The sequence below is a fragment of the Eurypyga helias genome, unplaced genomic scaffold (genome assembly GCF_000690775.1).
Source record: "Eurypyga helias isolate BGI_N326 unplaced genomic scaffold, ASM69077v1 scaffold21187, whole genome shotgun sequence".
Lineage (NCBI taxonomy): Eukaryota > Metazoa > Chordata > Aves > Eurypygiformes > Eurypygidae > Eurypyga > Eurypyga helias.
The window spans coordinates 1-13,967 of NW_010262660.1; the positions used below are offsets into that span (position 1 = coordinate 1).

A 13,967-nucleotide genomic window follows, 5' to 3' on the forward strand; every position below is an offset into this window, starting at 1 on the left:
TCCCCACTCCGGGCAGGAATCGCTCCCCAGGGCTGGAGGTGATGGACGTGTAAACTTACCCCGTTGCTTAACAACGCGAGTGATCTGCACGGTTTTCCGCTTCCATGGACGCGGGAAGTTAAAGCTCTTAAAAACGGATCAAGTTTTCCAGCCAAAAGCTGCGTTTGGTGGGACCTCGGGAAGGAACTGGACCGCCTGTGGACACGGTGCAGGAGAGCGAGCGCTGCCTGGAGCGTTCCCAGGGGAGCCGGCCCTGAGCCTGGCTGCCAGCCGCCACGAACCCCTCGTCCCCCTTGCCCAGGGTCGATGGCAGAGCTGGTGTCACCAAGATTCTTCCCTCCAGCCCAGCCAGTGACGGAGCAGTGTCACCAAGAGCCTTCCCCCCAGTCCAGGTGCGACTCACGGAGCAGCGTCACCAAGAGCCAGTGACGGAGCAGCATCACCAAGATTCTTCCCTCCAGCCCAGGGGCAAGTGACAGAGCAGCATCACCAAGAGCCAGTGACGGAGCAGTGTCACCAAGAGCCTTCCCTTCAGTCCAGGCACAAGTGACGAGCAGTGTCACCAAGACCCTTCTCTCCGGCCCAGGGGTGCCCCAAGGCTGCAATTCCATGACACACCCATCCTGTGCCCTCTCTGCCTGCCCAGGGGCGGATTGAAGACCCCAAGCAAGACCTCGGGGCACAGCACCCCCCAGTCAGCGAGACGAGGGTCTCGTACTGGAGGTGCAATTCCACCCAAGGGCGCATAACCCTGCGGATACTTCCCCATCCACACCCCTTCGTGTACAACTGAACGTACACCCGACACTGACATAGCTTAGGCCACAACCGAGTTGTTTGCAAAATCCTTTTTAATCTACTAGAAATGTTTTCATGAAGTTTTAAAAAAGATCTCAATGAAAACAGCTTTGGATTCAGACATTCCCTTGCCACGTCGTGAACATGAACAGCAGCATTGCACTAGGAACAAGTGACACCGACCGCTCCGGCTTCCCGGTTTCATACGAAGCGGGGGAAAAAAAAAAAAAAACCAAAACCAAAAACCAAACCCAAAAAAACCAACCAGGGGCTGTCGTCTCACCCTTGTTCTCCCTCTCCCTTCTTACAGGGGGAGTGGTGCAGTCCGAGCGCTACAGCGATGTTTGCCAAGTGGAAAACCACAGCGGGAGAAGGAACTCTCCAGCCCCCGTGCCGTTAAACCCCCAAAGCTGCAGGTCCCTCCAGAGGAAAGCTGCTCTTACAGAAGAAAGACAATTAGCATTGGCAAACTGATGCAAAATATTTATTCCAAGTTAGTTATTTCTGATGCAGTAGTTTTTCCCCCTCATACAGACTCAATGTGATAGTCACTTTTTTTTTAAATCTGTAAATAATGTTATCAAAATAATCTTAATCTTTGAAATCTCACAAAAAATTTTATATTTTACAATCCACCCTGAATATCAAGGCTGCAAGAAGAACACAAACAATTCCTATATCCAAATATTTTACAGCTGTACCCAAAAAAAAAAAACCAAAACACGCCGGCTTAAGTGATGAAGCCCCCCGAGCCGCCGAAAAACAACCCCCATAGAATAAAATAAAAAAAAAAAAATCCATGTTATTGGCATTAATTTAACATAATTAGAACTTCAATAGCCATTTTGTCATTGACAATGATTGTTTTAGCACACCGTGACCGCACGACGCTGGGGAACGCGGGCGGCACCGCTGGACGCTCGTTGTTGCCAAGAGCGGTCGGCCACCTGCATCTGCTCACCCGACGCCACTGGTGCACTGCCCCCCAAGGGATCGCTGTCCAAATTCGCTACCTGCACAAACGTCTATCAAGCATTAGGGCAAAACCAAAAGAAAAAGCTAAAGAAGCCAATTTCTCTCTTCTTTGGGATACAATTATTTCCCTTGTGCATGAAGTATCAACAACAAAAGAAAAAAAAAAAACCGAACAGACCGGAGACAGAATAAACTCTGTTTAGTTTATACAACCCCAAACACATGTTGAACTACGAACTGAGTTTATTGGGTTGGTTTTATTTATTTGAACTTTTCTTGTGCCCGCTTTCAGGCATCGTCATCTGACGTCTCGCTGCTACTGGTTTCTGTGTCCGAGTCCTCAATCTTTGTCTTAAAAGTGCTTCTCCAGTGGAACAACAGGCTGGAGCCGCGGCCCTGAAGGAATCCGTTCTTCCCAAATCCGTTTCTTCTTCGCTGTAGGAACGAAAGCCGGTTTTAATAAAGCAGGCCGAAGCGCGGAGCGTAACCGCCACCCAAGGCCCGTGGGCGCAGGCGACGCACCGGACCGCAGGCACACGCAGAGTCAATCCCGCGTCTCCCCCCGCACCCCTGGGAGCCGCGCCGCAGGACTGGGGCACGAGAAGGGGGAGAAGCGCTGTCACGAGTGGCGAGAGCCGTAAACCTACCTGCTCTGATTTAATTTGGAACTCTTTGAGCTCATCCTCCGTGAGGGGAAGGTAGTTCTCATCGTTTTCAGGATATTCCTGCCACCCCATTTCTTTCAATAACCTGATTTGTGGAGAAAACAGAAGGGGCGTGGGCATTAAAGCAAAGGAGAGAACATCTTGTCCCTGAAGCACAAGGTTTTGTATTAATTCACCAGGGAATCTACACAGCAGAGACCACCTCAACAGCGCTTCGTGTTTACCCAACATTTTCCAGTGTCTTCTACAGATACTTAACCCGCAGCAGTCCCGCACAACGGGTAAGTGACTTGTCTGGCAGAAGGAAAGCCAGGCAGAGAGCTGAATCATAGAATCATGGAATGCTTTGGGTCGGAAGGGACCTTAAAGACCATCCAGTTCCAACCCCCCTGCCATGGGCAGGGACACCTTCCACTAGACCAGGTTGCTCCAAGCCTCATCCAGCCTGGCCTTGAACACTTCCAGGGATGGGGCATCCACAGCTTCTCTGGGCAACGAGAAATTCTACCCAAGGAGGCCGAAAGGAGGACGTGAGGCAATCAAAGCACTACGGCAGCTCCGGCTCTCCTACAACTCCCTGCCCGCTGTGCCCAGATGCTCACACGCCGCTCCCTCGCCGAAGCGAGACACAACCCGAGGCACCAGGAAAACATCTTCTTAACTCTCCCGCACTGTTCCAGCACGTGAAGCAGCGCTGGAGTATTCCAGGTGCAGAGTGTGGTGTGGGCTCGTGAGGGTCTATGACCACTCCTCAGACCGTTCCATTAGGACACCCACCCGTACACGAACCAGAATGGCGCTGGGCTCCGGCTGACGCCCCGCGTGGGCAGGCCAACGCCCGGGCAGCATTAACACACGGGGACCCGGCACCAGAGCAGCCCTGGAATTTAATGACAGACCTTGCCAGAGCCTTAGCCCGTCTGTCATCCGTGTCCCGTTTTACTTCCGGTACGACTCCACCCAGCACGGCACTAGTCACGGAGCACACACACCTCTGGCTCCGTACACAAAGCTACGGCTGCTTCCTACAGAGCTGTCTTTGGAAGAGATTCCTCCTCCTCACACAGTCCAAGGACTCGCCCTCCGTTACCCCAGACGCCTTATTCTGCCACTCACCTGTGTTCTGCTTCCAACGAATGAGAGAGGTTCTCCCCCTCCTCCGGCAAAGGGAGAGAAAGGCCATTCTGATGGCAATTCTCTTCCCAGTTTTCCTTTGGTTCTGGTGTGCTGTTGCTCTCCATCTAAAGAAAAACAGCATCATCAAAGTGTGCCTGCACAGCCCCTGCCAATAGCACAGTTCCGCGTTCCAGCTCCTGTTTTTGGAAGTAAAGCCAAGCCTTTCCCCTCCAGTCAGTAATTTTGACGGAGCCTGGACGTGACTCCTACCCGGCTGTGACGAGAGCACGCAGCACGCACCCCAGCTGGTGGGCAGCACTTTTGAGTCAAGAGGACACGTGCTGGCATTACAAAGCCGTCTCCAGTGGCTTCACAGTGAGGGAAAGACAACAGTGAGAATGGAAAGCTCCTGGGGAGTGTACTTACACATCAGGCCACAGACTCAGGCACTCAGGGGTCTGGGTGAAGCCTCTCAGGCTTCAGCCACTGCCCCACCCCTTTCACAAGCACCGAATCCCACCTTCCCGTGGACGCAGTGTGACAGGGAGGTTTGAAAGCAAATGCAGATGTTAGAACACGGTATTGTTACTATCAGGGAACCCCTGCAAAGAGCTGCATGACCTTTGCCCTCTGTTACCTTCCCTTCCACCTCATTTATTCCTTACCCGTTCACACTTCACCATCCTAGGGACCTCCCTTCATCACGGTGCTGTGCACCACCTCTGCTGGCACGTGTGCCACGCCAACAGAAGCCATTCCCTTCCCTCTCCAGTGCCTGAATCACACGCACGGCTCCGTTTTCTTTCCGTACCCAACCCCTGAAGTACGTAACCGTTATGCGTATGGGTAAGGACAGCGATCTTACATCATCCAGCTTGTCACATTCTCTGTTCTCTGTTATCTCCCCGTTCCGATCATCCTTCAGCGCCTTCAGGAATTCGCTCTTTTTATCAGTGGTACGGCGCATCAGCTTCGTCAGGCGTGAAGAGCAGATCTCGATGGGGGGGGTGGTGCTGGAAGGACTCTAGACAAGGAAGGTAGAACATGGAGACTTTCAAACTCAATTGCTGTGAAGATGGGGCCGTCTTCAGGGTCTGTGCCTACACCTTTCCCACTCACCAGTTCTCTGGTTGGCTCTTCACCCCTTACCCCCTCCCCGGTGTCAAACTGCCATCAGAACACTGACTCGGCCTGCACATCCGCTTCTTCCCTTACCAGCATGTTGATCTCCCACCTATCATTGTTTACTTGCTTTTTCTTCCCCTAAGAATCAATTCACATGGCCTTGGAACCTAACACTCCCAAGCCATGCTGGAGCCTACCACAGAACAGGAAGGCAGAGAACTTCATGCAGGACTCCTCCTTAGTTTGTTAATTTTTGTAGGGTAGATAAGGCTCAGTTCAAATTTGCACCTGAAGCCATCGTGACAGACTCCACCCTGACATTAAGCTAATGGTAATCCCCTTTCAGGGAGTGGTGACATCCTTAACTAAGCATAACTGGATGTAGAACAGGCAGCCACAGCCTGGGTATCCTCCCTGGAAGCGAGCCGCTGAACCCCTGCTGTGAGCACTAAAAGTTCAGCGCGGAGCCCACAGAGACAACCCTGGAGCCCGTGGGAAATGTGCTCAGCCCAATGCCCAAACCCAAGGTGACTGCCCGTGCTCTGCCACAGCGTTTACGCTTTCTCAGTTATCCTGAAGCCGTGAGCCAGGCATCAGGCACATCAGTCTGCAGACTGCCAGTACCCCAGCCTCGACACGCTAACCACAACGAGCTTTCAGTTGGATCTGTTCCACCCTTGTGACTGGACAAGCCAAAGACATCGCAGAGCATGTTATGTGGATGTCCACGGCATCGCAACCTTTGTTCATACATGGAGTTCATGTCTGCCTGCTCTAAGACAATGAGGAATTCAGTCATTAGCGTGGATACCTGACACTAAAATCCTGCATGCAGAACTCTTCCTTCACTTATTTGCCTTGGGTTTTTTTCCTCAATATTAAAACAGAGTAAAATTTCCAAAAGCCTGTAGTGTTTTCCTCCCTTCTTATTTTAAACGAGGGTAGGAAGGTTGCAAACTCAGGCTCTTCAAAACGAATCTCCTTTGCAAACTATTTTTATCACGCCTGCAGCGCTCCGCGTGAAGATACAGGAACTTAAATATTGAGCAAAACAAAACCAAGGCTGGAACCGCTGCTCCCATTTCCAATGCCTGTCACGCAGGAGACGCTGGGGCACGGTAACGCTTTCCAGGGTAACCTTTCCACGGTAACGCCTTCGGGTAAACCTTTCTCAGGTGGCCTTTTGAGATTTTGCCCAATTCACCACAGCACGGAACAAATCAGCAATTGTAACAGCGGAGTCTGAATACTGGGATAAAAAGTGAGCACAGCGCTGGAATTAAAGCTCTCAACATGGCAATTAGTGTGACTGCAGTGAGAAAAGGTAACGATGAGCAAAGGAGACTAAATTAGATGTCTTCTGGTAATTTGGAATACTCTGCTAAAGCACTCGAGCTCTTAGCTAGAAGTGCACGTTTTAAGGTATATAAATATTAATATATATAGAACTGCTGCAGTACTAAAATGTAATTTCTACACATTAGGTGAATACAGTTAAAGCTAAGGTTTAGAAACAACAGAGTCCTGAAAGGGAACTGAATTTCACCTCAATTCTGCCTTTATTCATAACCTTCTGTAGAGAACTTTGTAACACTAGAAGACAGCATTAATGCAAAAGGGTGCAAGTAGTCGTTTTTGGACATCAGTCCATGTTTTAGTTTTCACCACATTGTGGTCCCTTATGAATAAAGGTGCCATTTCCAATACTCCTGCAAGAGGGGTATCATCTCCTTTTTGGAAATAAAAAAGCAGGGATAACTTGTAGTCGGCCTGCAGAGCTGATTACAGTTGTGTTTGCTGGCCACAGCCCTTTGTTTCATGCTGCACGTTTCCAACAGATTCAAAGAAAATTGTATTACATGTGTTCAGCTTATTTGGGAGGCATTTTTAAGCCCTCTTTATTTAGCTGACTGACACTGGTAATACAAGAAGTAGTAGTAAAGGAGCCAGTCCTGGGGAAATCCCAGCTTTCCACTCTCGCTCTCAGATTACTACTCGACACCTCTGCTGCCTAAAGTTTCAGGCAAGAACTTGTAGCGCCGTGGCCTCGGAGGACAACAAAAGCAGGGCGAGGGCAAGGGACACAGTGGAAGAGCTGTTTGCCAAAGGGGCAGGGGCACGCTTGTTAACTACTGCGTGTAACGGCTGCTCCCACGCTCCACAGCGGCTAAAAGCAGAGGCCGCCGCGAAGCGAAGCCTGCAAAGCAGAGCATCACAGAGACGACAGTCTTCTTTTAGAAGTATGATCTGGAAAGGGAAAAGACGAATGCACAACTAGAAAAACACCCCCTTACACCTGAAACGCAAACACGCTTGTTTCAAATGACATGAATAGATCACTTCTCAGTCTGCTTTATTTCTGTTCTTTTTATGTACGATCACAAACCTGTGGAATTTTGATTCCTAGCAGCAGAGGAGAAAAGTTACCCAGTGACACTTTGCTATTAAGCTTTGTGGCATTTCAAGCTCCAGAACAGCGTTTTGCATGTAAGCTATACAGTGATGCACGGAAATGTTGGCCAAAAAGTGTTTTGTCACAGTTACTGCTGAAATGTTAACAGATTTATATGCAAGGCTCTCTCCATCCTTCCCACCAAAAGCTGAGGTCAGTCAGCTTCCACCTCACCTTCTTCCAGCACCAAAATTAAAAGCAGACACTACAGCTGAAGACACATGTACACACATTAAAGCCCCTCAGCTCTCACTGCTTGTGCTGTTGCTCTCCTAGAGAAAGGGAACGAGGCAGATCACTCTCCTTCCCTTCTTTTCCTATACTAAAGAAAAGCATGGGAATTTGTTTACCTACCTGTTCACATCAGCTCTTGGTATCTGCACTCCAATAACACCATCTTCACACGTCTAGTTATGCAACACTATTTAAACATTAGTGCTTTTTATTTCCCTCATACTGGAAGGAAACTCTCACACATTTGGAGAAACACCAATGGCTTTACATCCAGGTAAACCACATTTTTATTTCTTTCAGTGTACCAGAGATGTGGCAGAACATGCTAAGAATGCACAAGTGAGTCATTCTTCAAGGGTGCAAAGGTACACATACCACAAACAGAGAGGACCTTACCATATTTAAGCTAGAGCAGGTGATAGAGAGGTTCCCACCCTGTCCCCCAACCCAAGCCCTTACCTCTTTGGGAGAGGTGAGGACAGAGCCACTCGCCAGTACCGCTGGTTTGGTTACAGACACTGGACTGGTAAAGGCAGAGTCACGGCTGGAGGACAGCGAGCCTGGTTTGTGTTCGTTTCTGTTGGCTTTCCATGGGCTTGGCTATATTGAAGAGAACACAAAACACTGGACAGTAAATGGTAAAGGCACAAGAAGGGGTTGCTTGCAAGTAGTAAAACAAATAATCAACCATTGTTGGCTGTTGTACAGACTTCTTTCCCTCTCCAAGAACAGTCTCAGGTTTATCTCAACACCCATTATTTATCACCATCTTCTCTTTTCCCCAAACCACAAATAACTCTGCTTCCCGCGTACCACCCTCCAGCCAAACACGGTTAGAGCTCCAAGAGAAAACCCAATACTGTTCTTCGTTAACTGGAATTGCCACTACGTGACGTGATGTGCCTTACAGCCACCCACAGGTGGGAAGCGAAAAAATCCCAATTAAATTCACATTTCATACGGGAACACTGTATGCCACAACGAAAGGGTTTGCATCACTTGACAGGAACTTTTCCTGCACAAGGAAGCAGCACATCAAGGAATATTTCTGTTCAGGCTGAGAACACTTATTACTTATTTCCTAGGGCCCTGAACGTGTCCATCATTGCGCTGATTTAGGAACGACACCAACGTCAGCCAGTTCATTACAGTGCACAAGCACTTGCTGTTGTGCTCTGAATCGTCTCAGCAGTGTCCCCTCAAACACACCCGCCACTTGGCTGAAAAACAGAGACTTCAAGGTAAGTTTTTGTTACTTGGAATGTTATTCTTGAGCCTCTTATCGGCCAAGGACAAACACTGACGCGATAGTCTTTACAAAAAGGATCCTGACAAGCAACTTGCAACATTAGCACAAGGAATACATCTGTCAGAGCACTGAAATATCTGGTTCCTTCAGCCCATTAGGCTTCTGAAGCCAACTTCAAGGCACCAGCAAACGCCTCACGCACAAGTGGGATTCAGTTAGATCTGAGATGCAGCAGATCTTGCATGCCGCAAGCAATGAGAACAGAAGCCACTATTTCATCTCCATTGAGTTATTTTAAATAACTAACTCACTTGGGGAGGTCACCAGCAGTACTTTTCCACTCCAACTTAAAAACAAGAGCAGCCCACGTTATTGAATGGATTATTTGGCACCGACAGGACACGTTTCCAACATTTTCTGGATTTGAAGGGAATATCCTGATCCACGCAATACTGCCTTGTACGAGAGCGAGGATGTAGAATTACTCTAAAAGTCTCTCCGCAAATCTGGTGGCTGCAGTATTGGATAACCAGTTCCCAGCTGCTGATTGTTGTTCTCCCCACTTCCACAAAGGGGCAGCTGAGACAAATTCAAAGACAGACCCTTACTGCTTTCTTAGGGAGTAGACAACGGCTAGAGACGAGCATCAGAAGGAATTGTTTGCAGATTATGACCTTCAGGGATTGTTTGACTGCACAATCAGCCATCTCAGTTATCCACAAAAGAATGCTCTTGTTTCACTGCCACCGTTCCCTTCCCTTTCAATACTACTTGGTAGAAATTAACAAAAACATTTTTCATTCAGTTTCCTTGTGACAGCTTTCCAATATTGCTGACTGTCAAAAGGAATGCTTTGACCCCTCTATTACTTGTTGCACTGCAATTTCCGTACAACTCCAGAATCTTCAGAATAACGCATCCTGCCATAGCTGCTTTACAGCTGTGCCTTTAAAAAAGGCGCCCCGTGCAGTTTTTCTGCTCCCCATTGATTAACAAAAGCGCTGCTGATGACACCAGCAGACAATTCTTCCCTGTTGGAATCCCCACTGCTGAGGAGCACCATGTCCCCCCAACAATCACAGCACCATTCTCAGTACATACACACTTAAAAATTAATACCTCAGTCACTACGAACATATTTATATCCTGCTTAGCACGAGTGATCTCTTGGGCTACATTTCAAAAGCCACTACCTTCTGCAACGGCCACAGCATTTAACATGCTATCAATACTGTAATACTGCAGGTGTAATCCAGGCCTAGCAAGTGGTTCAGTACACTAAATACTTCATTAAAAGGAACTTAGGCAGCTACCACTACATACTGCACAATCCCCGATTGCAATATAGTTACACAATCTGGAATGCAAATGAGAACTACGTAACATGTAAAGCAGGCCAACAACAACAAAAAAATCCCTACCATTATCTTTGATGTAAGCTGAACTTCCGTAACAGCCACAAAGCTATCTCAGAAAAAGAGATCACATTTTTCAAATTATCTACACAAATACAAGGGTTTATTCCAACTATGAGCACTGATTAATGCATTTCTTGTTTCATCTGAAGAATCAAAACTTGAGTCTAGTTTAAGAACACAGTTAGGAAAGCCTTCAAAAGCAGCTTGTCTAGATGGAATTAATGAAAAAACCCATGAGTATGGGCTTTAGAAACAGCCAAAACAAATACAATGGTGACGGCACAGCAAGGTAAAATAGCTAAAGAGATTTTAACATCCAAATTCTACAATTTCAAGCAACAGGTATACCATGACCAGCAGCAGCAGCCATTTACGTAACTTTCGAAGTGCATTTCAATCTCTACAGCACGTACTTTCACACCTCACAAATTATCCTTGCACGTAACAGCAGCTAAGAGAAAAGCTGCATGCATTCCTGTCCACTAAAATTCTCTTTACCTTGAAGCAATCAAAGCGACGATCTAACAGGCTGGACAGAAACTCTACCTTCAGCTTCTTGTTTAAAAGAGCACTCTCAACATCCAAACTAAAACCGGATTAAGACCACATATGCACACATATACAAGTAAAAATAAGAGCCACAGAAGTTTCCCTATCCATCAGAAGCTGCACCCTGTTTAACTATTCTAAACAAGCATGTTTATGGACTGAAAACTGTATGTGGGATGAAGAACTTTCACTAACGACATTTATAATAGGCCAATTTATCCCACCTCACTGAGGAGATCAGTTTTCAAATTAAGGGTGTATACTAGATTATTTGATAACAATGGTACCATTTGGATTTTTCCTGTAGTTGGCAGAATTTGGCCTGAATTAAGAGAAACTTATGAAAGGGAAAGAAGCTCTAAACTTGCTTTCTTGCAAAAACAGTTGTTTCTTTCCTGTTTTGCTTTTATCTTTGAAGCCTGCTACACTAACCTACTCTAATCATAGGGAGGATTTTGTTGGAATGTCACAGCCAACATGAGTAATTATAAATTTTAGAACTCAAAAGTATTTGGACGCCTTTTTAAATAACAATGTAGCTAATAATATTTTTAGCTTCTTAAATACTTTCACTATCAATCCTACAAAGTTTCTAGAACATCTATACATGCAGAATCTCTGGAAAAATGGGCAAGATAAAGGTTAGTTCTAAGAATCAAAAAACCCTACTTGTTTTTTCAACACTCCCAGTTTGCATTCAGTAAGGAATTATAGCACAAAACCCAGTGCTCTTCCAGGTTGTCTTTAAGGCTCAACTAAATTAGAGCTGAATTGCAGGATGTTCCAATCTAATCTGATCTTAGCCTCAATTGTGTTTTAAACACATCAAAGTATTGTAACCCAATAAAGATTTTTCAAGGTGGTCACGTGAACAATTCAAGCACACATTCCACTTCTCTGCCATTGCTTGTTTTGTCCAATTAAGATAAAGATTTTTCTAATGCATGAAAACACACCCATTCAAAGAGACATTAGTATAGTCAGAAGAGAGATTAGCTCTCTGTATGGACAAGACCAAACAGCATTTTAACAGGAACAACAGTTTTACTAGTAAACAGATCTCTACTTAAAGGCCACTACTCCAGCAACTACTGGATTCCAATTCCTGCCTTTTGTTAGGGGGTTGATTCCCTTGATCTGGGGTTCACCAACGTGGCTGGAAAACCCTTGTACCTTACCTTGGAGGGAGGAGCTGCGGGTTTAGGAACCAGATTTTTGTAGACACTTGGGACAATGGTGGTGGCTTTGTTGCCATTTGCCAGGTGAGAAACAGGTGATGTAAATGCAGCTGAGAAGGCAGCGGCAGGATCCTCTTTTGAAACCTTTTTGATGACCAGCATCTTGGTAGGTTGCTTGGCACTAGGGGGGTTTTCTGTAAAAATAAACAGAGAAAAGTTCTGAAATAGAAATGTTCAGTTTCATAATAGCTTCACCATATTGCTCCAGTTTCTCCCCTCTCAATCCCAGATGCGATTCCAAGACTGCTACCAGCTGTTCTTTTGTTACAGCTCTGAGCAAAGACTGGATGAGGATGTCAAAGTCCAGTCTTTTTCTATCTAACCGCAACAGCTCTCTTGATGTGGAAGGGAAAAGCTTGCAGTGCCATCGCTTAACAACCTTCCATCATTCTAGAGGAATCAGAAGAGACATTAGCACTTTTTGAGCAACCATGGGTCAGCTTTGTTAGTTCGCTAACACAGCAAAAACACTTTGCATAACTTACACCTCAGAGGACACACTGCTTTTGGAAACAAGCACAGTAACTACTTCTTCGGACGAATCAACACATTTTCAAGAGCAGAACAATTTAAAGACAGTGACCGTATAAACAGCTAAAAGCCCCATAAATGGTATTTGTCATTATTTTTTGAGCAGAACAATAGCTACTGACAAACACGCAAGAAGAATACAGTCTGGTACTGCTGAAAGATGTGGGTTGGAGTTTGTTTTATCTGTACTAGTTATAGTATCTAACCCAACCAATCCAGCTACATTCTAACTAGAGATTAACAAACCTGCATTGCATTGCTAGAACTGGTACCTTGTTTCACCCTTACTTTTTAAGGCACAGACTCACACACCACATCAGAATCAAAAGCAATCTTATCCTGAGTTTATAAAAAAAACAACCCCAAATAAATCTAAACCACAGGATTATGACAGTTTTGCTGTGTTTTAATACGAATATCACAAGTCAGGAACTAATGGCTAGTTCACTCAAATCTGTTCTGCCCTTTGAGTGATGTCGGCATGAAATCGTAACTGCAGTAAGATGGAAGCAAATACGGAACAGTGACATTACTGCCACCAGCAGTTTTTTCATGACAAGACAGGCAGAGTTTCAAGTAGACAAAAAGCCCAAGAGATCAGTGAAGACTGTGAGTGCAAAACAACAAAGGAGGGAAAGCTGCAAGCTGTCTGCTTCACTTAAGTTTTTAAAATATTTTTTGAGTGAAAAACCTAGCATTTTAACATGGGTTACAACTTGCTGCTTCAGCATTCCCTACAGCACTGTGACTACCTTTACCTACCCCATACTCCAGAAGGTGTTCCTAAAGGTTTGTTCTGGTTGGTGTGTCTTCCAGCTTCTGGATTCAAAGATGGCTGTAAAAGGCAATGCAAATGAGTATATAATTATACTGCATATAACAAAGGAAATATTCAGTATTAACATAACATTATGCTTCTAGGAACTCAGAGTACAGGTAGATTTCTCTGAAAAGCAGCTCAATTAGAAGAGTGCTTTGTCACAAGACATCTAAAAATCAAATTTATATTCTTCTCGGCTTCTGCTGTACTTCCAACAGAACTACCAGAGTGTTCAGGACAGGCCCTTTAGTATTCTATGTGATTAAGTAGATTCTACCAACCAATACACACATTGAGGATTTAAGTATTTAATGGGCAGCTCAAAATATAGAACAGAATCCACATTATTGGTATATGAAGAATCTAGTCTCATTTCCCAAATATTTTTATATAATAATTATGCATTAACCAATTAAAAAAAAAAACCAGATCAATACAGGCTCCTAATGTAGAGGAACAATGAACACATATACATTTATTGACAAAGCTACATGTAAATTAAGCTTCAGAGTCCACTTTCCAGGACAATACTGCATGCAGACTCTGCACTTAAATTCTGATAGTGAATCAAAGGTAACTCTGTGGATCAACTAAGGATGTGTCCAAGCTCAAAGCAGAGTACAGAAAATCTAAGTGTTCAATGACAAGTGTTCCTGACTAGCTACTCCTCTTCTCCCATCCCAAATAACTTCAGTTCAAAATAAAGCCATCTTTTTCCCCTTTTTAATGAATTCTTCATATGCTAGTTACTATGGCAACCGCGTAAGTCTCTAATAATAAGCTTCTGAAATAGTAGG

The 13,967-nt window shown here is 45.5% G+C and overlaps 1 protein-coding gene across 1 annotated transcript in view; it reads right to left on the minus strand.

Moving 5' to 3' along the window:
• Positions 1-1,260: 1,260 nt before the first annotated feature.
• The window catches only part of GPBP1L1 (GC-rich promoter binding protein 1-like 1), a 19,095-nt gene continuing 6,388 nt past the window's right edge, over positions 1,261-13,967 (minus strand). Inside the window, 7 exon segments of the mRNA XM_010155814.1 lie at positions 1,261-2,208; positions 2,421-2,523; positions 3,555-3,679; positions 4,420-4,578; positions 7,825-7,965; positions 11,760-11,953; positions 13,113-13,185. Coding sequence (XP_010154116.1) covers positions 2,062-2,208; positions 2,421-2,523; positions 3,555-3,679; positions 4,420-4,578; positions 7,825-7,965; positions 11,760-11,953; positions 13,113-13,185 — 942 coding nt within the window. The 3' untranslated portion in view covers positions 1,261-2,061.